This window comes from Neofelis nebulosa, chromosome 4 (assembly GCF_028018385.1).
Source record: "Neofelis nebulosa isolate mNeoNeb1 chromosome 4, mNeoNeb1.pri, whole genome shotgun sequence".
Classification (NCBI taxonomy): domain Eukaryota; kingdom Metazoa; phylum Chordata; class Mammalia; order Carnivora; family Felidae; genus Neofelis; species Neofelis nebulosa.
Genome location: NC_080785.1, coordinates 88,181,701 through 88,209,161, shown reverse-complemented (window position 1 = coordinate 88,209,161; position 27,461 = coordinate 88,181,701). Strand labels below are relative to the sequence as shown.

The window sequence follows — 27,461 nt, the reverse complement described above, 5'->3', positions numbered from 1 at the left end:
CACTAATTGCATGAACAAGGAACAAATTTCATATATTGGACATAAAGGATTTGCAAAGGCAGAATTTTAAGGTCACTTCATGTAAAGCTTTCTAAATTAGTGCCCTGCTTGTTATTCTGTAGGGAGGGAACATACGGAGGCTGGGCTTAAAGGAACAGACAAGGCAAAACCACCCCAGGGAGTGGGGTGAACATATTTCTCTTTTTAAAGATAAAATTACTCAAACATGAACATATTTCTCTTTTTAAAGATAAAATTACTAGTACATGGCTTCTGGCAGTGCCTTCCAAAAAAGGCAACACATATAAATTAAAAAGAAAAGGAGGTGTCTGGGTGGCTCAGTCCAATGAGTGTCCAATTCTTGATTTTGGCTCAGGTCAGGATCCCAGGGTCATTGCACTGAGCCCCACATCAGGCTCCAAACTGAGCATGGGGCCTGCTTGGGATTCTCTCTCTCTCTCTACCTCTGCCCCTCTCCCCCACTCACACTCTTTCTCTCTCTCTCCCTAAAATTAAAAAAAAAAAAAAGGGCAACATAAGGCAAAGAAAGTAAAGCGAGGTGAACAACTCTATTATACTTCTATCTTACTGTTATCTATTATCAAGCTTTGCCTTGTCCTGTTGACTCATTTTAAATAGAAGATGATCTGGTGTTCCAGAAAAAAGGCATTTTTTAAAAAAAATATGAATCCAAGGAAAACCCTGGTTCTGATATACATAATCAAAATTTTTATATCACTTCAGCTTCTGAGAGAGATAGGTGTTACAGAAACTAGAAAGTACAGGGTTTTGGGAGGTGAGTGGTAATGTGTATACAAAATCCAAATGACTGATGAGATCACTTAAGAATCTGATCAATTATATTGTCTAAACTCCTTTGACCTGAATTACAAATATTCTTCTAAATAAAGGAATCATGGGAAAACTACTTCATCTATTATCCTGAAATCAGGATAATACTTAAATAATCTGAAGTCTCCTAATATTCCAACTTGATAATACTATATAACTTTATAATATATGTAGGTGTAAGACAACCTATACTACAAAGGACAGGAGTGGATAAATGAATCTATTTGACATAATACAAAATGGCATAATATTAATTCTAAATAGACTGTGAAAAGTTAAGTTTCTATATTGAAATTGCTAGAAACTCTGCTAAAACGTCATGTAAAGAGGCATAAATAAAAAGTCAAAAGGAAAATTAAAATGCAATTCTGAAATATATCAAATTAATTGATAAAGGCAAAAAGCAAAAAATAGAAAATACAAAATAAAATAAAATGGTAGACACATATCCAACCATATCAATAATTATATTAAATGTTAATGGACTGTATCCTCCAATTAAAAGACAGTTTGCAAAATGAACTTTAAAAAGTAAGTGCCAACTACGCTGTCTATGAAAAAGGATTTTTATTTTTTTAAAAAAAATTTTTTTTTCAACGTTTTTAATTTATTTTTGGGACAGAGAGAGACAGAGCATGAACGGGGGAGGGGCAGAGAGAGAGGGAGACACAGAATCAGAAACAGGCTCCAGGCTCCGAGCCATCAGCCCAGAGCCTGACGCGGGGCTCGAACTCACGGACTGCGAGATCGTGACCTGGCTGAAGTCGGACGCTTAACCGACTGCGCCACCCAGGCGCCCCGAAAAAGGATTTTTAAACAGATAGACTGAAAGTAAATGAATAGAAAAATATATACCATGCTAACATTAAGCATAAGAAGGCAAGAGTGCCTTTATTATTACTAATATTAAGCATAAGAAGTGAAGAGTGTTTTCATCATTAGATGAAGAAAATTCAAGACACAGAATATTACCTGAGATAAAGCAGGGCATTTTGTAATGATAAAAGGGTTAATTCAACATACAGCCATAACAATCATGAATATGAATATCATAAATAACAGAGATTCAAAAACCAAATGTAAAGCTGACAGAATTCATTGAAAAATTTAACAACCCTCTCTCAGCAACTTATAGAACAGCTAAGACCCCCCAAAAAATGTATTATACCGTATGTTCATTTCAATGGCATGTGACACAGAAATTCACAAGATAGAACCATATGCTGCTGAATGATAAAATAAACTGCAATAAATGTAAAACAACAACAACAACACTGAAACCACATAAAGAATTTTCTCTGACCAGAATGGAATTTAGTTAGAAACCAATAAAATAAGAGATCTATAAAAATCTTAAGTATACAAAAATTTAAAAATAGACTTCTAAAGATCAAAGAAGAAATCAAAAGCACAATTAAAAATCTTCTAAAGAATGATTTTTAAAATGCAACATTTCACAGAACTAGAACAAATGATCCTAAAATTTGTTTGGAACCACAAAAGACCTTGAATAGCCAAAGCAATCTTGAAAAAGAAAAGCAAAGCTTCAGATATCACAATTCCAGCCTTCAAGTTATATTACATAGCTACAGTATCAAAATAGTATGGTACTAATGCAAAAACAGACACATAGATCAATGGAACAGATTAGAAAAACCAGAAATAAACCCATAATTATATGGTCAATTAATCTTTGAAAAAGGAGGAAAGACAGTCTCTTCAATAAATTTCAGTTGGGAAAACTGGACAACTGCATGCAAAAGAATGAAACTAGACCACTTTCTTACACTATACACAAAAATAAATTCAAAATGAATTATAGACCTAAATGTAAGACTTGAAACCATGAAAATCCTAGAAAAGAGCACAGGCATTTATTTCTCTCACATAAGCCATAGCAACATTTTCCTAGATATGTCTCCTGAGGCAAGGGAAATAAAAGCAAAAATAAGCTATTGGGACTACATCAAAATAAAAGCATTCTGTACAGTAAAGGAAATAATCAACAAAACTAAAAGGCAACCTAAACGGGAGAAGATATTTGCAAATGACTTATCTGATAAAGGGTTAGTATCCAAAATATATGAAGAACTTACACATGCCAACACCAAAAAGCCAAATAATCCAATTAAAAAATGGGCAGGAGACATGAAAAGAAATTTATACAAAGAAGACATCCAGATGGCCAACAGACACTTGAAAGGTGCTCATCATCATTCATCATTGGGGAAATGTAAACCAAAACTACAATGAGATGTAAACCAAAACTACCTCACACCTGTCAGATGGTTAACATCAAAAACACAAGAAACAACAGGTGTTGGTGAAGATTCGGAGAAAAAGGAACCTTCTTGCACTGTCGGTGGGAATGCAAACTGGTTTAGCCACTGTGGAAACCAGTATGGACGTGCCTCAAAAAGTTAAAAATGGAACTACCCTATGATCCAGTAATCACACTACTGGGTATCTACCCCCAAAATACAAAAAATACTAATTTAAAGGGATATATGTACCTTTATGTTTATAGCAGCATTATTTACAATAGCCAAATTATGGAAGCAGCCCAGTGTCCACTGATAGATGAATGGATAAAGAAGATGTGGTGTACATATATAAATAAAGGGATATTACTCAGCCATGAAAAAGAATGAATTCTTGCCATTTGCAACAATAGGGATGGAGCTAGAGTACAATGCTAAGCTAAATAAGTCAGTCAAATGATACTCTATATGGAAAATCCAAAAGATTCCACCAAAATACTGCTAGAATTGATTCCTGAATTCAGCAAAGTTGCAGGATATAAAATCAACACACAGAAATCAGTTGCATTCCTATACACCAACAATGAAGCAACAGAAAAAGAAATCAAGGAATCGATCCCATTTACAATTGCACCAAAAACCATAAAATACCTAGGAATAAATCTAACCAAAGAGGTGAAAAATCTATACACTGAAAACTATAGAAAGCTTATGAAAGAAATCAAAGAAGACACAAAAAAACGGAAAAAGATTCCATGCTCCTGGATAGGAAGAACAAATATTGTTAAAATGTCGATACTACCCAAAGCAATCTACATATTCAAAGCAATCCCTATCAAAATAACACCAGCATTCTTCACAGAGCTAGAACAAATAATCCTAAAATGTCTATGGAACCAGAAAAGACCCCGAATAGCCAAAGCAATCTTGAAAAAGAAAACCAAAGCAGGAGGCATCACAATCCCAGACTTCAAGCTATACTACAAAGCTGTAACCATCAAGATGGTATGGTACTGGCACAAGAACAGACACTCAGATCAATGGAACAGAATAGAGAACCCAGAAATGTACCCACAATGTATGGCCAACTAATCTTTGACAAAGCAGGAAAGAATATCCAATGGAATAAAGACAGTCTCTTCAGCAAGTGGTGCTGGGAAAACTGGACAACGACATGCAGAAGAATGAACCTGGACCACCTTCTTCTACCATACACAAAAATAAACTCAAAATGGATGAAAGACCTCAATGTAAGACAGGAAGCCATTAAAATCCTCGAGGAAAAAGCAGGCAAAAACCACTTTGACCTCACCTGTAGCAACTTCTTACTCAACACGTCTCCGGAAGCAGGGGAAACAAAAGCAAAAATGAATTACTGGGACCTCATCAAAACAAAGTTTCTGCACAGTGAAGGAAACAATCAACAAAACTAAAAGGCAACTGACAGAATGGGAGAAGACATTTGCAAATGACATATCAGATAAAGGGTTAGTATCCAAAATCTATAAAGAACTTTCAAACTCAACACCCAAAAAACAAATAATCCAGTGAAGAAATGGGCAAAAGACATGAATAGACACTTCTCCAAAGAAGACATCCAGATGGTCAACTGACACATGAAAAAATGCTCAACATCACTCATCATAAGGGAAATACAAATCAAAACCACAATGAGATACCATCTTACACCTGTCAGAATGGCTAACATTAACAACTCAAGCAACAACAGATGTTGTCAAGGATGCAGAGAAAGAGCTCTTTTGCATTGTTGGTGGGAGTGCAAGCTGGTGCAGCCACTCTGGAAAAAAGTATGGAGGTTCCTCAAAAAACTAAAAACAGAACTACCCTATGACCCAGCAATTGCACTACTAGGCAATTATCCACGGGATACAGGTGTGCTGTTTCGAAGGGACACATGCACCCCCATGTTTATAGCAGCACTATTAACAATAGCCAAAGTATGGAAAGAGCCCAAATGTCCATCGATGGATGAATGGACAAAGAAGATGTGGTGTATATATACAATGGAGTATTACTCGGCAACCAAAAAGAGTGGAATCTTGCCATTTGCAACTATGTGGATGGAACTGGAGGGTATTATGCTAAGTGAAATGAGTCAGTCAGCGAAAGACAAAAATCATATGACCTCATTCATATGAGGACTTTAAGAGACAAAACAGATGAACATAAGGGAAGGGAAACAACAATAATATAAAAACAGGGAGGGGGACAAAACATAAGAGACTCATAAACATGGAGAACAAACAGAGGGTTACTGGAGGGGTTGTGGGAGGGGGGGATGGGCTAAATGCTAGGGGGCATTAAGGAATCTACTCCTGAAATCATAGTTGCACTATATGCTAACTAATTTGGATGTAAATTAAAAAAAATTAAAAATAAAATTAAAAAAAATAAAAAAATAAAATAAGTCAGAAAAAGACAAATACCATACAATTTCACTCATATGTGGAATTTAAGATGCAAAACAAATGAGCAAAGAAAAAAAAAGAGCGAGAGAGACAAACCAAGACACAGACTCTTAATTATAGAGAACATATTAATGGTTACCAAAGAGGAGGTGTGTAGAAGGATGAGAGAAATAGGTGATGGGAATTAAGAAGTGCACTTGTGATGAGCACTAGGTGATGTATGAAATTGTTGTATCAGTATTTTGTACAGCTGAAACTAATATAACACTGTATATTAACTATACCAGAATTAAAATAAAAACTTAATTAAAAACATTAACTCAAGGGTATACATGTACCCTGATGCTTATTGCAGCATTATTTACAAAAGCCAAATTATAGAAGAAAAAAATGCAACATTGCAAAATGTGGGGAATACACTGCCTTTAACAGACTTATAATTTAAATGCTAATATTAACAAAAATTCTAAAAAAAAAAAAAACTGTCTAAAATCACTGACCTAATGTTTTATCTGAGGAAGCTAGAAAAAGAGGAGCAAGGAAACTCCAAGTTAATAAAAGAAAGAACATAATAAATAAAGAGCAGAAATCAATTAATACATCAGAAAACAAACAATAAAGATACTAACAAAGTGAAAAGTTGGTTCTTTGAAAATAAAGTCTACCCTCATTAATCAAGAAAAAGAGAATACATATATCAATATCAGGAATGAAGAGGAAAGAAATACCACTACAGATCCTATAGGCATAAACAGGAATATAAGGGAATACTCTGCACAGCATTACGTGAACAAATTTGACAATGCGATAAAATAGACAAATTCCTTGAAAAGTACCATTTACTGAATGTAAAGTCAGACAAAACAGAAAATAGAATAATAAAATATCTATTAACTTATACAGTAATTTCATTCTAGACAAACATGCTGAAGTAATACATTGGAGAAAGAAAGTTTTGTCAACAAATGGTGATGTAACAATAACATCCAGATGGGAAAAAATAAATCCGGATTTCCTGACTCAGATTAAACACAAAAATTAGAGATTGATCAAAGGTAAAAGCAAAAATTTGAAAGCTGCTAGAGGAAAACAGGACAGCTTCATGATTGAAGGCAGCCAAAGATTTCTCAGGACACAGAAATCAATAGCCATAAAAATAATTGGTCAATTAGACTTCATCAAAATGGAAATCTTCTCATCCAAATACACCATTAAAAAAATGAACAGACAGGGGCACCTGGGTGGGTCAGTTGGTTGGTTAAGTGTCCAACTCTTGATTTCGGCTCAGGTCATGTTTTCAGTTGTGAGATTGAGCCCCGTGTCAGGTTGACTGTGGAGCCTGCTTTAAGATTCTCTCTCTCCCACTCCCTCTGCCCATACTCTCTCAGTCGAAAGAAAGAAAAGAAAAGAAAAGAAAAGAAAAGAAAAGAAAAGAAAAGAAAAGAGAAAAAGAAAGAGAAGAGAAGAGAAGAGAAAAAGAAAATAAAATAAAAGAAAAGAAAAGAAAAGAAAAGAAAAGAAAAGAAAAGAAAAGAAAAGAAAAGAAAACAGAATGACTGACCAGGCAAGCCACAGACTGAGGGAAAATACAGAAAAACAATGTTACAAAGGATTGTTCCCAGAATATATAAAGAACTCCTCCAACTCAGTAACAAAAAGACAATCCAACTGAAAAATAAATGAGCAAAAGACCTGAACAAAATTTCACAAAGATATACTAATAAGCAGTAAGCACATGAAAAGTACTGAACATCATTAGTCATCAGGGAAATGTAAAATAATACCAGAGGGATACCACTGCACACGGGTAAAATTAGAAGACTGACAGGGGCACCTGGGTGCCAGGTGGTTGGGTGGCTGACTCTGGATTTCAGCTCAGGTCATGATTTCACGGTTTGAAGCCTCTGGTTCTATGCTGACAGCATGGAGCCTACTTGGGATTCTCTCTCTGCCTTTCTCCTGTATGCACACACAGGCATTCTCTTTCTCTCTCAAACAAATAAATAAACATTAAAAAAAATAAAAGACTGACAAAAATGTTGGTGAGGATGTGGAACAACTAGAATTGTCATATGTTGTAGAAAGGAGTGTAAAAGGGAACTTTGGGGGAAAAGTCTGGAAGTTTATCATACCTACTCAAATCAGTGATTCTATTCCTAGGTATTTACCCAAGAAAGGGAAAAAATATATATATCATCCATATATGTCTTCATAAAATGACTTGTCTAAGAACGTTCATACCAGTTTTATTTATAAATGCCAAAAATTAGACATAGCCAAGGTATCCAACAACAGGAGAATGGATAAACAAATTAAGCTTTCTGGTTACCTGCTTCCACTTTTGCACCCTCTGGTACATTACAAAACAACAGCTAGGTTGCTCTTTAAAAAAAATTAGATATTACTTGCCTGCTAACACCTGTTGTAGCTGAAATTAAGTCCCAACTCTCACAATGTCTATTAGGGCCCTATGATCTAGCCCTCAGGTACCTCATCTCCCACAACTCTCCACGAGTTCTGCTTCTGGATCTGGATCTTGAAAATGATAGATCCATTCCATTTTCAGGGCTTGCGCTAGCTACTCCTCTATCTGGGGAGCTCTGCATCCAAAATTTTATGAGCCTCTTTCCCATTATTCTGGCTTGAGTTCAAGTGTCCCTTCTTCAGACCCTCCCTGATTACTAACTGAAGTAACTTTGTTTTCCCCATTCTCTATCCTATTACCCTCTCTTATTTATTCATTGCACAATCTGAAGTTATCTTTGGTTATTTGCATGCTTATTGTCTTTCTTCTCAGGCTGAAGGTAAGCATGGAGACTATGTTTTTGTTGACCAATATTATGGTCAGTACCTAAAAAAGTTCCTGAGATAGAACAGGCACTCAATAAATACATGTTGACTAGTTACTGCCATACTCAAGGTTGTCTTCAAATGTTAACAGAATCTTGAGAGCAGTAAATAAAGACATAATTTATACCTTTCTTCCAAAGTATTAATATAGATATTGAAAGAAATAAAGGAATTTATGAAATGAACACTTCCTTAATAATTAAGTTTAAAACATAGTGACTTGTTCTATATTATAGATAATAAACTGGGAGAGGAGAAAGAGAGGGATAGTTTATTGAATAACTACCATGCATTGCGATGTATTTTATATACTGTTGACCCTTGAACAACATGGGTTTGAACTGTGTGGGGCCACTCAAAAGTGGATTTTTTTCTATAAATATACAGTACAGTACTGTAAATGTATTTTCTCTTCCTAATGATTTTCCTAACATTTTCTTTTCCCTTGCTTACTGTATTGTAAGAATACAATATATAATGCATATAGCATACACAATACGTGTTAAATGACAGTTTGTGTTATCGGTAAGGCTTTCAGTCTACAGTAGGCTATTAGTACTACTTTAATTATTATCTCAACAACCTTGTGCTATGTAAATGGCATCCATTTTATGTAAAAAAAAATGCAAACTCAGAGACTTGGTAATTTGAGAAAGTCACACAGCTAATATATGGTAGGACCAAAATTTACCACCAAATCTACTTCTAAAGTCTATACTTTTCCACACTACCAGAGATCAAAATATGATAACTTAACAAATGTAAGACTTTTTTTCTTATTGTAAGAGATTCTTCCAAAATAAAACTCAAAGTTTATCAATGATATTTACAAAATAAGAATTCAAGCTTTATTTACCTTCATATATTTGTAGATTTTTAAGAACAATCTAAAGCCATGGACACAATTTATATTTTGATAAAGAAAATTATAAATTATAGTTCTTAACACTGTACTCAGGTCATTTTCTTTGAGTGGACAGAGATTTATCAAAGAAAAAGAAAACATTTCATCTTAAAATCCCTCTAGTACTTAACAGTGAGAAAAAGTTCATATGAAAAATTAACAAGAATTCATAATGTTAATCATTTGTACAGTTTGAAACCATCTTCAGAGATGTAAATTGCTGCTCATTTCATCCTTGCTACTACTATTCTTTTCCAGTATGGATAAATAACCATTTATTTCCACTTTTAGAGAGAAGGGTTTTTCATTTATGTTTCACATTTCCATCCAAGAATAATACTAGCATGATCATATCATACTGTATTACAAATAGTCCTCAAATTCATATCTGCCTAAAAGGCCTTCTAGTTGGTAATGAAATTCCCTGTGCCTCATTTTGCAACATTCTCCTTCTTTCCCCACTTGCCTTAATGCTACAAATGCCACCCATGTCTAGCATTTTCTCTCCCCAGCTGGCTCAGCTTCTTACCAGCATACCTTTTTGTTCACACTAGAAACTTCCTTTACTATGCTTAGGTGTGTCCTCTGATGAAATGGCCTGAATAGTTAACAGTAAATCTCAATTTTCCAGTGGAACACAGGTAAATCTGTCTTGTCTTAGTTAAAATGATTTACAACTATCATGAAAGAAGCCTTTATTTTCAACTTAGTCCCTCATTGAACATAAAAGTTATAATCTCTGGGGGTGCCTGGGTGGCGCAGTCGGTTAAGCGTCCGACTTCAGCCAGGTCACGATCTCGCGGTCCGTGAGTTTGAGCCCCTCGTCAGGCTCTGGGCTGATGGCTCGGAGCCTGGAGCCTGTTTCCGATTCTGTGTCTCCCTCTCTCTCTGCCCCTCCCCCGTTCATGTTCTGTCTCTCTCTGTCCCAAAAATAAATAAAAAACGTTGAAAAAAAAATTTTTTTTTTAAAAAATAAAAAAGTTATAATCTCTGGAAAATTATTTAAAAAGATATGTACTTAAAGTCAGAAAATCTAGGAGTGATAGTGCAAAGGACTAATGGACATGTTCACTATTAAAATGAGTACAAAGAAAGGAAAAATTTAAACCATCGAAAAGGACAAAGCCAAGAGGCCCTGGGCATTCATCCTGGCAATAAGCACAGCCTCCCCTCAAAGGTCCTCATTTTCCATCCATACTCCCAATTCTCTAAGGCCTAAAAACAACCACCACTCTTATGCCTTTGCCTATAGGTAAGCAGGTGCTCCTTGGGAGAGAGAAAAACTCTATCTAAACTATCTGGAAAGCTGAACTTTTCTCCCACAGGCACAGCATCACATGTAGTGAAGAGGTCTTAAGTACCATTAGCCACTATTAGTTCTGGCCTGGGATTGGAACAATAATTAAAATGACAATTATTTATTGAATTTTTACCATATGTCAGACACCATGCTAAAGTACTTTATATATATGATCTCACTTCTTACAATAACCCTCTACAATAGGTACTTATTATAATTTCTATTTTTTTCAGATGTGCAAATTGAAGCACAGAGAAGTTAGGTAATTAGCCCATGTATAGGAAGTGGTAAAATCAGGAGCACCTGGGTGAATCAGTCAGTTAAGTGTCCCGACTTTTGATTTTGCTCAGGTCATGATCTCATAGTTTCACGAATTCAAGCCCTATAGGGCTCTGCACTGGCAATGCAGAGCTTGCTTGGGATTCTCTCCCCCCCCCCCCCCCGCCCTTCACCCACTCTCCCTGTCTCTGTCTCCCTCAAATAAATAAATAAACTTTAAAAAAAGAAAGTGGTGAAATCAGAATTCTAACTTTATTCTTATTGATACCAAATCTATAATTATATAATATATACAGGATGATGAGTCAATGAATTTTCAGAAACAATTTTACATATTCATACATTGGGTCTGCCTATATTTGACTTGCATATCAGGAACATATCAGATTCATGAGCTAAACTTCAGATTTTATTTATAAAATATCACAAATATAACTATTTTTATTTTTTTTTTTATTTTTTTTTTTTCAACGTTTTTTATTTATTTTTGGGACAGAGAGAGACAGAGCATGAACGGGGGAGGGGCAGAGAGAGAGGGAGACACAGAATCGGAAACAGGCTCCAGGCTCCGAGCCATCAGCCCAGAGCCCGACGCGGGGCTCGAACTCACAGACCGCAAGATCGTGACCTGGCTGAAGTCGGACGCTTAACCGACTGCGCCACCCAGGCGCCCCGAAATATAACTATTTTTAAAAGCATGCAAAATTTACCAACTAGCAGCTTAGCACATACCTACTGTGATGTTGCCCATGTTGCTGTGTAATGTTATATTGCCTGTAAAAGAGAGAGAAAAAAAAGACAATTTTATATATTAGGGAAAGTCTAAAAATGAACTATTATAATATATGGTTTTCTATAACATGGTTGGATATTCACAATATTATTTAATAACACTGTTATTGTTGTTGGCAATTCTTCTCAGTAGTACAAATCTAATAAGAGAATTAGCTGAAACTCTGAAATAACTAGCTTTAGTCATCTATACAAACTCTCTTCCAATATTCCACCTTAATGTTCTCTAGCATAACTACAAAACAAACCACCATACTCTCTGGGAAACGTGGATGAAAAATAATGATACTTCTATAATCCATAAATGAAAAAGTTGCTTAAACGTACTATGTATTTTTAACATAAACATTGCTGTATTTATCAGACCACTCAAAGCCAAGTTTTAAGCCAACTAAAATAACACTGAAATAATCTGTGGAAAAAAGTTATTACTGTTATTTTTCAGGCCGTGATGCCATGTCTGTTAGATTAAAGTAGTTTCTGTGCCAAGAGTCAAAGAGTTTGGGGCAGGAATAATGAACACATTGAAGTATGACTAACAAAGAAAAAGGTTTCAGAAGTCTTTTGATGAAAACATATTTTCCAGGAAAAGTATAGGATACTGGAACTGCTCTTCCCAGCCCCCTTTCCCCCAATACCAAAATTCATAGGATTTTTCTTCATATGTGTGTTTATAGACTTATTCCTAGACCCATACGATCTATGTTTACTGTACTGAAAATGTAATCAAGGTTACCTCTTCTGTCATAATTCCAAAACTACTAAAAGAGTAAAGGAATAAATTTTATCTCACAAATAATCTAGGGTAAATGAACTCATTTATTTAATTTCTTACATCCTGTAAATACCAACATGTATCACCAGCACCTGAGAAAAAGCAAACAAATCACTTGATTCATTTGTCAACAGTCAGATGTATTTTGATTGCAAAAATCAAAGAGTCTTATATTCCTTCATGTGAGGATATGAACAAGGAGTACATTTGTGTAGAAATAAAACTTGGTTTGTGTGGAGAAATTAAGCTCCTAAAATTATTTTCAAGTCTCAGTAAGTTACAAAGTTATAAAGATCCTTTTAAATGTGTTATGTAAATATTATTTCATCGGTGTGTTCTAGACACTCTCTTCCAATTTTCAAACCCAGTAAATGCAGATTCACCATCACATGCAAACAGTGGCCAAAGATCATATAGCTTCTAAGGTGGCTTTCAAAGATCCCTGACTCCTGGTATTCAAGCCCTTATATAATCTCTTCCCTTCATGCATAGGTTGGACCTAATAATTTAACACAGAAAATAAGGCAAAAGTGATGGAATGTTGTTTCCAAGATTAGGTTACAAAGAGATTCTGGTTTCTGTCTTGGTAGCCCTTTTCTGCTCTGATGGAAGCCATCAGCCAACTGTCCAAGACACACACTAGGAAGGAATCAATAGAGGCCTCTAATGAACAGGATCTGAACTCAAATCCTGCCAGCAACCACGAGTGAGCTAGGAAGCAGACTGTCCCTTAGTGGAACCTTTAAATGACCCCACAGCCCCAACTGACAGCTTCGTAACAACATCGTAAGAGGTCTTGAGGCAGAGGATCCAGTTAAGCCACACCAAGATTCCTGACTCATCCAAATGTAAGATAATAAGTGTTTGTTGCTTTCAGCTGCTAAGTTTTGAGGTAATTTGTTACACAGGAAGAGGTAACTAGTACAGATGTTGAAAGCTAAAAGAGGGGTGCTGCCATAATAAATACTTAAAAATGTAGGAGTAGCTTTGCAACTTGGCAGTGAAGCAGAGGCTGGAAGAATTTTCAAAAGCATGTTAGAGAAAGCCTAAATTGCCTTGAACAGACTGTTAGTAGAAAGCTGAGTATGCTTTCCACAAGGGCTCAGATGAAGTGAGGAAAATGTATTTAGAAATTGGAAGAAGGAGGGGCGCCTGGGTGGCTCAGTCGGTTAAGCGTCCGGTTTCAGCTCAGGTCATGATCCCAACAGTCTGTGGGTTCGAGCCCCACGTCAGGCTCTGTGCTGACAGCTCAGAGCCTGGAGCCTGCTTCAGATTCTGTATCTCCCTCTCTTTCTGCCCCTCCCTGACTCATCTCTGTCTCTATCTCTCTCAAAAATAAATAAACATTAAAAAAAAGAAATTGGAAGAAGGAGGATCCTTGATAGTAGTTGTAGAAACTTAGCAATACCATCACCTTCAGTAATGTGCATGCAAAGTAAGAAATGTGCCTTAATGAACTGAGGGATTTAACTAAGATTTCTAAGCAGGTTAAAGTATTGTAAGTGCTACTTTTTTTTTTTCACTTACTGTAAAATGCAAGAGAAGAAAGATTAATCTAAAGAAAGGACTGTTAAACAAACAAAACCAGGGCACAAATAGTTTTGAAAATTCTTAGCCACTCCAAACCATAAGAGACTCTTAACTATAGAGAACAAAACTAAGGGTTGCTGGAGGGGAGGTGGGTGGGGATGGGCTAGATGGGTGATGGGCATTAAGAAGGGCACTTGTGATGAGCACTGGATGTTATATGTAAGTGACAAATCACTAAATTCTACTCCTGAAACCAATACTACACTATACATTAACTAACTTGAATTTAAATAAAATCTTGGAAGAATAAAAATTCAAAAAAGAAAAAAAAGAAAAAGAAAATTCTCAGCCCCCCGAGATGACAAAAGATGTTAAAGGTGGGAATAGCTTTCAAACAAAGTTTGAATCCAAGAGCATTGGCAGAACATGGCCTCAAAATGAAGCTGAGAGGTGACTGCAAAGACCACAGAAAGATCAACAGTGGTACCTTATAATAATAATAATAATCAATTATACAAACAATCCTTTAAAAAGATTAAAAGTATGTTTCACAGATCCTCTCAATCAACAGTCAATACTTCAGAAAGCTTGAGTGCATTTTACCTCAGTATCTCTGCGGAAGCCCACATTTTGAAGAGATTCTTGGATGTGGCTTTTATCTAATGGAATAAACCCCAATGTGATTCACAGGAGGCTGACAAAATTTTTGAGAGAATAATAACAGCAAGCACACCGCTAAACTGACCTAAAAAGAACAATGACAGTACAAGGTAAAAAGAGACCACTGGACCCCCAAAATTCTGTCAGGCAGCCGACTGAGAAAATCACTCACATGCAAACATACTTCATGAAAAAGGAAGGATGACTCAGAGGAAGGAACAAAAGCACAGAGGGCAAAGCATGAAATGCTAAATAATTACTCCCAGGCCTTGAGATATAAATCAAGGAAACTCCAATATTTGCCCACCCAAATTTTAAAATCACTATGGAGCAGTGACCTCTTTATGCCTCTCATTTTCCTCCTTTTGAACAGTAAGGTCTATACCAATTATCCTATACCTGTCCCATGATTGTATGTTGGGTGTGCAGGTAGGTTGTGGGGGAGGGGTGGTAAAGTTGGGGGGGGCGGCTAGATAACATCTCTTTAGTTCACAGGTCTTCAGATTCAGAGAAACTGTTCTTGATGAGTTGTACTTAAGCAACTACACCTGAGGAGTCTCATCAGGTGATGAGACTGATTTTGATGTAGAGATTCTGGACTCTGATGCGATGCATAATGGGATGAAACTTTTAGGAAACTTGGAAGAAAGGAGGTGTATTTTGCATGTGAGAGGGACATTTGGGGGAGGGGCTGGAAGACAGACTGGCCATCCAAAGCCTTACAGGATATCTGGGAAGATATACACATGAAAAATTAAAAATCAGTATTTATTATTAATTATAAGTGACAGTCCTAAGTTAACAATATGTATTAGGTGCCACGGCCACTCAGAGGAAAGAGACTAAAATGACCAGGCACAGACAACGAGAATGGTCATACTGGAGATATAACTAGAGCTGAGATTTTAAACATGGATAAACTTGAATATTATGAGGAGGAAAATTTTCCTTGGAAGAAGAATAACATAAGCAAAGGTAAAAAAAAAAAAGTAGAACTACACATGCTATGTTGAAATCATGCAAATCAGTTAAGCACAAGCAATTAGGCAAGTCTATGAGGATGGAGATCATGTCTTTCTTATTTAGCATTATATCCTGAAAGGTTAGTACAGTGCCCACTACATAGTAAACATTATCATTTTTTAAACAAATGTTCAAATTAAGTTTGGAAAAACATGTGAAGAGCAATCTGTAGAAGAGCCATAGAGTGCTAGTCTTCTACTGACTTTATCCTAAATTGATGAAGTCAGTGAAGAATTTCAAGATGGATAACAATAAGAAAACCATGCTTTAGGGAGACTAACCTAGTGTGAGACAGTGAAGACATTCACTCAGAATTCTCTTTATTGCTTCCACCTCCTGAACACTTCAAACATAAGAAAAAGTAGACCACTGATTTTTCTGATTATAACTGTTAGTAAAGAACTGTAATAGTTTTATAGTCAGTCCTTTAGCAAGCAAGTCCAGTTGCCCACTCAGGAAGGCAAAAGAGCTTTATTATCTTACACTAGTCTTCAATAAAGCTATAAAAATTTGCTATTTTTTTTAACATTTATTTATTTTTGAGAGAGAGAGAGAGAGAGAGAGAGAGAGAGAGAGAGAGAGAGAGATTGTGTGAGCAGGGAGGGGCAGAGAGAAAGGGAGACACAGAAACTGAAGCAGGCTCCAGGTTCTGAGCTGTCAACACAGAGCCCAACATGGGGCTCGAACTCATGAACTGTGAGATCATGACCTGGGCTGAAGTCAGACATTCAACCAACTGAGCCACCCCAGTGCCCCCCAAAATTTGCTATTTTTTAATGAAAATATGTTCTTTCTCAAAAAGCCTATCATTAGCGCTTATCATGAAAGTAAAGTGACCTCAAAGAAAGTTATGGTTCTTACAGCCATAAAACAGAAGTTTTAGATCAATTAAAGAATGAAGGACTAGTTCATATTATAGTGGGACCTTAGAGTCTCAGACTACATCTTTCTTGAATGTTAAAGAGTTCTGTACAATAAAAGCATAGTGGAAGGAAAAAACTATGGAAATAAGGAATATTTGTAAATATAAAGAATATTTCAAAATATCTTTGTCAATGCTAAGGATTTTAAGTTTATTTTTATTTATTTTGAGAGAGAGAAAAAGAGAGAGAGAAAGTGGGGGAGGGGCAGAAAGAGAGGGAGAGAGAGAATCCCAAGCAGGCTCAGTGCTGTTAGCACAGAGCCCAATGCGGGGCTTGAACTCACGAACCGCAAGACCATAACCTAAGTTGAAGTCATGAGTCGGATGCTTAACTGACTGAGCTACCCAGGTGCCCCATGTCAATACTAAAGGATTTTTAAAGCAATAAATAAAAAATGTATTTTTAACTCATATAAAAATATTTAGGAAACTCTACCCTAAACAGAAATATTCCAAAGTCATGAGAATATACAAAATGGACCTTTTACCTCAAATACTTTGTGGAATTAGGTAGAATATTTAAAAGGTGATAACTAAGTGGGCATCACTAGCACAGTTTTCTATATTGGTTCCACCTATTTCATCTCCAACCACTAAAAACAATAAACAAATCAACTACTTTAGAGGGGTGGATCTATGTAAAAGGCTTCTTTGTAATAAAGGAGACACCATATGGTTTGTACTATGTGTGTGTATTCTTCTTTCAAGTTATGTTAACTTCTCCACAAACCCCAGGGTTTGAGAAAATATATTGCTTTTTTCAGCCAGTAATTCTTCATTCTAGTATGGTCAGAAGGAAAAATAAACTATCAATTAGAGATAAACATTAGTTTATTTTTCTTCACTAAAATAAATGTGATTATGGTTTAAAAAGCACATATCCTCAGTTTCCCAAGGGAATTTTACTTTTTTTTTTTTTTTTTTTTTTTTTTTGAGAGAGCACATGCATGCAAGTTGGAAAGGGACAGAGGGAGACGGAGAGAGAGAAAGAGAGAATCTTAAGCAGGTTCCATACCCAGCATGGAGCCTGATGTGGGCTCAATCCTACAATGTGAGACTGTGACCTGAGCCAAAATCAAGAATCAGATGCTTAAACAACTAAGCCAGCCAGACCAAACATTTAAAGAATAGTTAATACTTACTCTTCTTAAACTGTTCCAAAAAATAGAAATGGAAGGAAAACTTCCAAACTCATTCTATGAGGCCAGCATTACCTTGATTCCAAAACCAAAGACCCCACAAAAAGGAGAATTATAAGCCAATATCCCTGATGAATATGGATGCAAAAATTCTCAACAAGATACCAGTAAATTAAATCCAACAGTACTTTTGAAGATTACTCACCACGATCAAGTGGGGTTTATTCCTGGGCTGCAAAGGCAGTTTAATATTTGCAAATTAAGCAATGTGATACACTAAATTAATACAAGAAAGGATAAGAACTGTATGATCCTCTCAATAGATGCACAAAAAGTATTTGACAAAGTACAGCATCCATTCTTGATAAAAACCATCAACAAAGTGAGCATAGAAGGAACTTGCCTTAACATCATAAAGGCCATAATATGAAAGACCCACAGCTAATATCATGCTCAATGAGGAAAAACTGACAGCTTTTCCTCTACAGTCAGGAACAAGACATTCTCATCATTATTTAATGTAGTACTGGAATGTACTAGCCTCAGCAATCAGACAAAAAAGAAATAAGTGATCCCAATTGGCAAGGAAGATGTCAAACCTTCATTATTCACAGGTGACATGATACTCTATGTAGAAAACCTAAAACACTCCACCAAAAAATTGTTAGAACTAATACATGAATTCATTAAAAGTTGCAAGACACAAAATCAACATACAGAAATCTGTTACATTTCGATACACCAATAATGAAGCAGCAGAAAGAGAAATCAAGGAATGGATCCCATTTACAATTGCACCAAAAACCACAGGATACCTAGGAATTAACCTAACCAAAGAGGTAAAAGATCTGTACTCTGAAAATTAAAGAACACTTACAAAAGAACTTGAAGAGGACACAAAGAAATGAAAAAACATTCCATGCTCATGGATTGGAAGAACAAATATTGTTAAAATGTCTATACTACCCAAAGCAATCTACACATTTAATGCAATCCCTATCAAAATACCACCAGCACTTTTCATAGAGTTAGAACAAATAATCTTAAAATTTGTTTGGAACCACAAAAGACCCTGAATAGCTCAAGCCATCCTGAAAAAGAAAAACAAAGCTGGAGGCATCACAATTCCGGAGTCCAAGTTATATTACAAAGCTGTAGTCATCAAGACAGTATGGTAATGGCACAAAAACAGACACATATATCAGTAGAACAGTATAGAAAGTCCAGAAATGGACCGACAACTATATGGTTAACTTATCTTCGACAAAGCAAGAAAGAACATCCAATGGAAAAAAGACAGTCTCTTCAACAAAAAGTGTTGGAAAAACTGGACAGCAATATGCAGGAGAATGAAAGTGGACTACTTTCTTACACCATACACAAAAATAAATTCAAAATGGATGAAAGACCTTAAATGTGAGAAAGGGAACCATCAAAATCCTAGAGGAGGGGCACCTGTGTAGAGTATATTACACTAAGCAAAATAAGTCAGTCAGAGAAAGACAAATCACATATAATTTCACTGATACGTGGAATTTAAGACACAAAACAGATGAACATAGGGGAAGTAAGAAAAAAAAGAGGGAGACAAACATTAAGAGACTCTTAACTATTGAGAACAAACAGGGTTAGTGGAGAAGAGGTGGGCAAAGTATGGGCTAAATGGGTGATGGGTACTGAGGAGGGCACTTGTGATGAGCCCTGGGTGTTATATGTAAGTGATAAATCACTAAATTCTACCCCTGAAACCAGTATTCCATTATATGTGAACTAACTAGAATTTAAATAAAAACTTGAAACAAAAAATAAAATAAAATAAATAAAAAGCACATAACATCAATAATCCAAACGGAGCAAGCAAATATCATTAAAGGTTAAATTCTTTTTGTATTTTCAGGAGGTGGGGGGAGGGTGAGAAGTAAGGGAGGCACTTCCTATTTGCAAGCCACAGTTCTAAACGCTAAGAATATAGAGATGAATAAAACATGATCCTTTCTATTGAGGAATTTATAATTAGGCAAGAATGTACAGATCAATGGAAGGCCAGAGATGAAGAGCAGATGTTTTCAATGAGTACTAAAAAATTACTAAAAGTCAATGAGGTAAAGAAAGGTGGGAAAAGCATTTGAAGACTATCAACAGAATGATCAGTAGGTCTAAGACTCTAATCAAGGACTCAGAAATATAAAACAGGTAAGAATATATTCAGATAAGAGATTATATAATTCTGGAAGGCACAGGGTCCAAACAGAAAGTTAGGCCAATCATCCAGGCAATCGGAAAGGTTTGAATAAGAGAATGCCATGTTGAATGTGTATTTCTAATAAACAACCATAGGCTACAGTAAGGAGGATGGAGTTGATGAAAGAAAGACTGGAAGCCAAGGTATTGCTGAGTTGAAGCAAGAGATGACAAGAGTCTGAAATAGAACAGTAGAAATTAGAAAGAGATGAGATAGAATGAGGAAATATTTAGCTAATAAAACCCACCTAAATTTGGTGATTAATTAGATGATTGGGAGGTGAGAGAGGAATCTAGGATTACTTCAATCTTTCTAGCTTGGGGAGTTTGGTACATGGTAATATCAGAAACTGAAAATAGAAATAAAGGAGGAAAAACACATTATGGATAAGGTTTGTCAGGGGGAGGGGAAAATAAGAAAAAAAAAGTTAGAAATGCTGAGTTTGAGATGCCTGTAAAGATCTAATTAGCTATATCTACCAAGCAGATGGATGTATAAGTCAGAAGTCAGGGCTAGAGATACAGTTTTGAATTACCAGAATACAAGAGTAGTTAAGACTCAAAAGCATGTAAGATGCCCAAGGAAAAGAAAGAAGCAAAACAACAATAAAACAGGATGAAATCTTGGAGAATACCAAGGGAATGGGAAAAGGAGGAGCTCATAGAAGTTTGAGAAAGATCAATTATAAATATAAGACATGAAAAAGACTGCCAGTGCCCACTAATATTTGTGGCTTTTCTCCTGCCTTAGAACACTGCTAAACTCTCAATCTCAGCCTCTTGCAGTTCGATAAAGTCATTTAAAATATTCTGGCTAGGGAGAAAAGATGAAACAAAACAAAAAAGACCAAAAGACTAGAAAGTACCAGAGAACAGCACCAGAAACTCTGGCAACACAATGGCAATAAGTTCCTATCTTTCAGTACTCACTCTAAATGTCAATGGACTAAATGCTCCAATAAAAAGACAGGGTAACAGAAGGATAAGAAAACAATATACACCTAATTGATGTTTACAAGAGAACCATTTTAGACCTAAAGACACCTTCAGATTGAAAGTAAGGGGATGGAGAACCATCTATGATGGTAATGGTTGCCAAAAGAAAGCCAGAGTAGCCATACTTATATCAGACAATCTAGATTTTAAAATAAAGACTGTAACAAGAGATGACGAAGGGCATTATTACATAATTAACGGGTCTATCCACCAAGAAGATCTAGCAATTGTACACACTTATGCCCCCAACATGAAATTACCCAAATATATAAATCAATTAATCACAAACATAAAGAAACTTATTGGTAATAATACCATAATAGTAGGGGATTTCAACACCTCACTTACAGCAATGGACAAATCATCTAAACAGAATATCAACAAGGAAACAATGGCTTTGAATGACACACTGGATCAGATGGACCTACTTGATACATTCAGAACATTTCATCCTAAAACAGTGGAATATACATTCTTCTTGAGTGTACACAGAACATTCTCCAGAATAGATTTGTGTGCTGGGACACAAATCAGCCCTCAACAAGTACAAAAAGATTGAGATCATACTGTGCATATCTTCAAACCACAACGCCATGAAACTCGAAATCAACCACAAGAAAAAATTTGGAAAGACAGCAAATATTTAAAGACTAAATAACATCCTACTAAAGAATGAATGGGTTAACCAAGAAGTTAAAGAGAAAATTAAAAAGTTCATGGAAGCCAGTTTAAATAACACCACAGCCCAAAACCTCTAGGATGCAGCAAAGGCAGTCATAGGAAGGAAGTATATAGTAATCCAGGCCTTTCTAAAGAAGAAAGGTCTCAGATACACAACCTAACCTTACACCTTAAAAGAACTGGAAAAAGAACACAAAATAAAACCCCAAACCAGCAGAAGATGGGAAATAATAAAGATTAGAGCAGAAATCAATGCTATTTAAATTAAAAAAAAAAAACAATAGATCAAATTGATGAAACCAGGAGCTGGTTCTTTGAAAGAATTAACAAAATCGATAAACCCCTAGCCAGTTTGATCAAAAAGAAAAAAGAAAGGACCCACTAAATAAAATCAAGAATTAAAGGGGAGAGATCACAACCAACACTCAGAAATACAAACAAAAATAAGAGAATATTATGAGCAATTATATGCCAATAAGTTGGCCAATTTGGAAGAAATGGACAAATTCCTAGAAACATATTAACTACGAAAACTGAAACAGGAAGAAAGAGAAAATTTGAAGAGACACATAACCAGTAAAGAAATTGAGTTATTAATAAAAAATTTCCCCAAAAAACAAAAGTCCAGGGTTGGATGACTTTCCAGGGGAATTCTACCAAACATTTAAAGAAGAGTTAACACCTACTCTTGTGAAGCTGTTCCAAAAAATAGAAGTGGAAGGAAAACTTCCAAACTCATTCTATGAGGCCATCATTACCTTGATTCCAAAACCATACAAAGACCCCACTAAAAAGGAGAACTACAGACCAGTTTCTCTGATGAACATGGATGTAAAAATTCTCAACGAGATACTAGCCAACTGGATTAAACAATACGTTAAAAGAATTATTCGCCACAATCAAGTAGGCTTAATACCTGGGATTCAAGTCTGGTTCAATATCCACAAATCCATCAATGTGACACATCAATAATAAAAGAAAAGATAAGAACCACATGATCCTCTCAATAGATGCAGAGAAAGCATTTGACAAAACATGGCATCCTTTCTTGATAAAAACTCTCAAGAAAGTAGGGATAGAAAGATCATACCTCAAAAGCATAAAAGCCATAAAGAAGAGACCTACCGCTAATATCATCCTCAACGGGGAAAAACTGAAAGCTTTCCCCCTAAGGTTAAGAACATGATAGGGATGTCCACTCTTGCCACTGTTATTCAACATAATACTGGAAGTCCTAGCATCAGCAATCAGACAACACAAAGGAGTAAAAGGCATCCAAATCAGCAAGGTGGAAGTCAAACTTTCACTCTTCACAGACGACAAGATACTCTACATGGAAAACCCAATAGATTCCACCAAAAAACTGCTAGAAGTGATCCATGAATTCAGCAAAGTGGCAGGATTTAAAATCAATGCACAGAAATTCATTGCATTTCTATACACCAATAATAAAGCAACAGAAAGAGGAATGAAGGAATCAATCCCATTTACAGTTGTACCAAAAACCATAAAATACCTAGGAATAAACCTAACGAAAGAGGTGAAAATCTATACACTGAAAACTACAGAAAGCTTATGAAAGAAATTGAAGAGGACACACACAAAAAAGGAAAAACATTCCATGCTAATGGATTAGAAGAACAAATATTGTTAAACAATCCTAAAATTTGTATGGAACCAGAAAAAAAAACGAATTGCCAAAGCAATCCTGAAAAAGAAAACCAAAGCTGGAGGCATCACAATCCTGGACTTCAAGATATATTACAAAGATGTGATCTTCAGGACAGTATGGCACTGGCAGAAAAATAGACACTTAGATCAATGGAACAAAATAGAGAACCTAGAAATGGACCCACAAACATATGGCCAACTAATCTTTGACAAAGCAGGAGAGAATATCCAATGGAATAAAGACAGTCTCTTCAGCAAATGGTGCTGGGAAAACTGGACAGCAACGTGCAGAAGAATGAACCTGGACCACTTGCTTACACCATACAGAAAAATAAACTCAAAATGGATGAAAGACTTAAAACATAAGACAGGAAGCCATCAAATCCTAGAGGAGAAAGCAGGCAAAAACCTCTGACCTCACCTGTAGCAACTTCTTACTCAACACATTTCCAGAGGAAACGGAAACAAAAGCAAAAATGAACTAATGGAACCTCATCAAGATAAAAAGCTTCTGCACAGTGAAGGAAACAATCAGCAAAACTAAAAGGTAACCGACAGAATGGGAGAAGATAATTGCAAATGACATGTCAGATAAAGGGTTAGTATCTAAAACCTATAAAGAACTTATCAAACTCCACACCTTAAAAACAAAAAAATCCAGTGAAGAAATGGGCAAAAGACATGAACAGACACTTCTCCAAAGAAGTCATCCATATGGCTAACACGCACATGAAAAAATGTTCAACATTACTGATCATCAGGTAAATACAAATGAAAACCACAATGAGATACCACCTCACACCATTCAGAATGACTAAAATTAACAACTCAGGCAACAACAGATGTTGGCGAGGATGTGAAGAAAGGGGAACTCTTTTGCACTGCTGGTGAGAATGCAAACTGGTGGAGCCACTCTGGAAAACAGTATGGAAGTTCCTCAAAAATTTAAAAATAAAACTACCCTATGGCCCAGCAATTGCACTACTAGGTATTTATCCAAAGAATACAGGTGTGCTGTTTCAAAGGGACACATGCACCCCAATGTTTACAGCAGTGCTATCAATAGCCAAGGTATGGAAAGAGCCCAAATGTCCATCGACAGATGAAGGGATAAAGAAGATGTGGTGTACACACACACACACACACACACACACACACACACACACACACAATGGAGTATTACTCGGCAATCAAAAAAAAAGAAATCTTGCCATTTACAACAACATGGATGGAAATAGAGGGTGTTATGCTAAGCAAAATTAGAGAAAGACAAATATGATATGACTTCACTCGTATGTGGAATTTGGGATGCAAAACAAATGAACGTAGGTGAAGGGAAGCAGGAAAAATATAAAAACAGGGAGGGGGACGAAACATAAGAAACTCTTAAATATAGAGAACAAACAGGGTTACTGGAGGGGTTGTGGGTGGGGAGAAGGCTAAATGGGCAAGGAGCATTAAGGAAGACACTTGTTGGGATGAGCACTGGGTGTTAATACATAGGGGATGAATCACTGGATTCTACTCCTGAAATCATTATTGCAGTATATGCTAGCTAAGTTGGATATAAATTAAACAACAAAAGTAAATAATAAAAATAAATTAATTAAATAAAATGAAATATTCTGGCTAAAAACATATGGCAGAAGCAATATATATACTTTTAGGTTTAGTTTCTGAAATTTTTTGCATGAACCTCTAATCTCTCTTCCTTTCGTGGAAGCTTGGAAACCACACATTGAAGATGGCAGCATCACTTTTACAGAGAGAGTCAAGTCCATCTAAGGAACTGAGTCTAAATACAGCATGTATCACATTGTCTAAATCCCCCCCCAAAATTTATGCTGTCTGTACCACAAAGCAAGCAATTCCTTTCTAGTATTTATATTAAAAAGTTTTAAGTGTCCAGAGTCAACATTAACATAACATTGTCATATGTCAAAATGAAAATCAAACCAAAACTTTACAAAAGACTTTAAATAATAAATCCTAGAATTTAAACAAAGCATGTTCATGAACTTCATGAAAAGTTCTATTTTATCCAATAAAAGCTTTTCTTTTGAAATTTTGTATTGTTTCCGTCTTTCTAAATTCACAAGACAGATTAATAAATTCAACAGTGACTAAAAATCATTTCTTAAAGCAAATTCGGACATTTCTTTATGAAATTCTGAGTGGTATCAAAGTTACCAACTGTGCTTGTATAGCTAATGGAACTTTTACTTCTGGGAGTTTCTAAAATCCAAAGTAGTTGAGTAGAGAGAAAATTAGAGAACTAATGCTCAGTAATTTATTTATCTATGTATATTCCCAAAGAACCTAAAATAAGACCTTAAATTACATGGGGAAGCTAAATATTTAAAGTATACTTTTATTCATTGATAACTTATTCCAAGTAATAACATAAGTTAAATATAAAATGCTAAAACAATTGTCATGAGTTTGTCTACATATTTATTTTATTTTTAGTGTTCGTTTATTTATTGAGAGAGAGAGAGAGAGAGAGAGAGAGAGAGAGAGAGAGAGAGAGAGAGAGACCAAGAGCAGGGGAGGGACAGAGAGACAGGGAGAGAGAGAATCTCAAGCAGGCTCTGTGCTGAGCACAGAGCCCAACACAGGGCTTAATCTCACCAACTGTGTGATCATGACCTGAGCTGAAATTAAGAGTCAGACATCTAACCAACCGAACCACTCAGGTGCCCTGAGTATGCCTACATATTAAACTCTCATTAATTGTTTAAATTATGTTATAAATAAAAACCAACCCCAGCAAACCATTTCAAGGAAGCTTCTGTTTCTCTTTAGAGTCAGGAGATTATATATATTTATATTTTAAAAACATATTTAGTAGAATACTAAATATAAAAATATGTTTATATCTTATATATACATGTAGAGGACTTTTTAAAATAATAAACATTCAAATAGCAGAATATAATAAAACATAATTCACATAGTATCTAATGTTTTTGATAATTTAGAAGGAAATCAAGAGTGTAAACTGTCCCAAAATTTTATACCTAAGTACAAACTATCCAACTACTTATTCTCCTAGATTGCTAGTGCCAAGAGAGTAGGGAATATTTGTTGAATCAACGAATAAACTAGTTTCTTTTATATTAGAAGACATACATACCTAATATATATGATTCAACCAACCTTACAAATAGTGAATATCATTAGTCAATTAGCTTACTCATTTTCTTATCTAGAATATATAGTTAACTATACTTAATAATTCCATTTGGAAAACCATTAGGATAGATTTTTGTTCTTCTCTACATCTAGGAGTCAATTTGCAAGGCCAGAAAAGACATATTACTGCTTTCAATATTCCTTTTCTCATTACTGGGCATCCTCTAAGTACTTAACACTGTGTTGGGTATTGGTTTGCCATCAGGTTATATGAACAAACAGAAAATATATACAAGAAATAAATTTCATGCTCTCTCTTCCTTTATGGAAGCCTTAGAAACCATACACTGAAGAGAGCACTTTTATGGAATAAACTGAATTCCTAAATATCTCCATGAGACTAAGTTGAACCAAAACATTATACAGAACATCCACATTTTTTCCAGATGTCTTAAGGCATCACAAATGTCACTGAAACTGGAGTTTACGATATAGAACATAGCTGAAACAGTCCATCTGTGTGGTAGTGCTGTTTGTCTAGAGGAAACATCTCCAGAGCATGCCAGGAATCCCTCAGGGCAATGATGGCATTTGGGTTCACCATGGCTATTACACAGATTTGTTTGAACACTGTTTACAAATATCTCCTAGAAGGTCAAGAAACCTGGATTAAATCCTTGCTCTTCCATTAATTAACTTGTAATGGAGAGAAAACAATTAGACATTTCTAAGTTTTGTTTTCATTTGTAAACAGCCAAATGTCCATTAAGTGAAAGGCGCTGGTCCACTTTGGCACTCAATACATGTTTCTTTTCAATTTGCTTTCAAACCATCCACCCACCCACTGACACCAAGACCTCCAAACTAATATTTCTTGGTAAATCTATCAAAAAAGACAACTATACAGCTACTGACATTGTATTTGTGGTAAAAATGGCTTTTTTATAACATCTGTATGTTGGGTTGCTAAAAATCTACTTAAAAAAAAAAAAATCAGTTTAAGCCTTGTTAAAGGAAAAGG

General features: G+C 35.6%; 1 protein-coding gene across 3 annotated transcripts in view; it reads right to left on the bottom strand.

Annotated features, from left to right (window-relative positions):
* Positions 1-27,461, bottom strand: part of FAM185A (family with sequence similarity 185 member A) — a 76,674-nt gene that overhangs the window by 25,807 nt on the left and 23,406 nt on the right. For all 3 annotated transcript variants that reach the window (XR_009260541.1, XM_058725323.1, XM_058725324.1), the window contains exon 5: positions 11,608-11,649. Coding sequence is in view for 2 of the 3 variants with exons in the window: in XM_058725323.1 (XP_058581306.1) it covers positions 11,608-11,649 (42 nt within the window). In the remaining variant the exon portion in view is untranslated. The remainder of the gene's footprint in view (positions 1-11,607; positions 11,650-27,461) is intronic.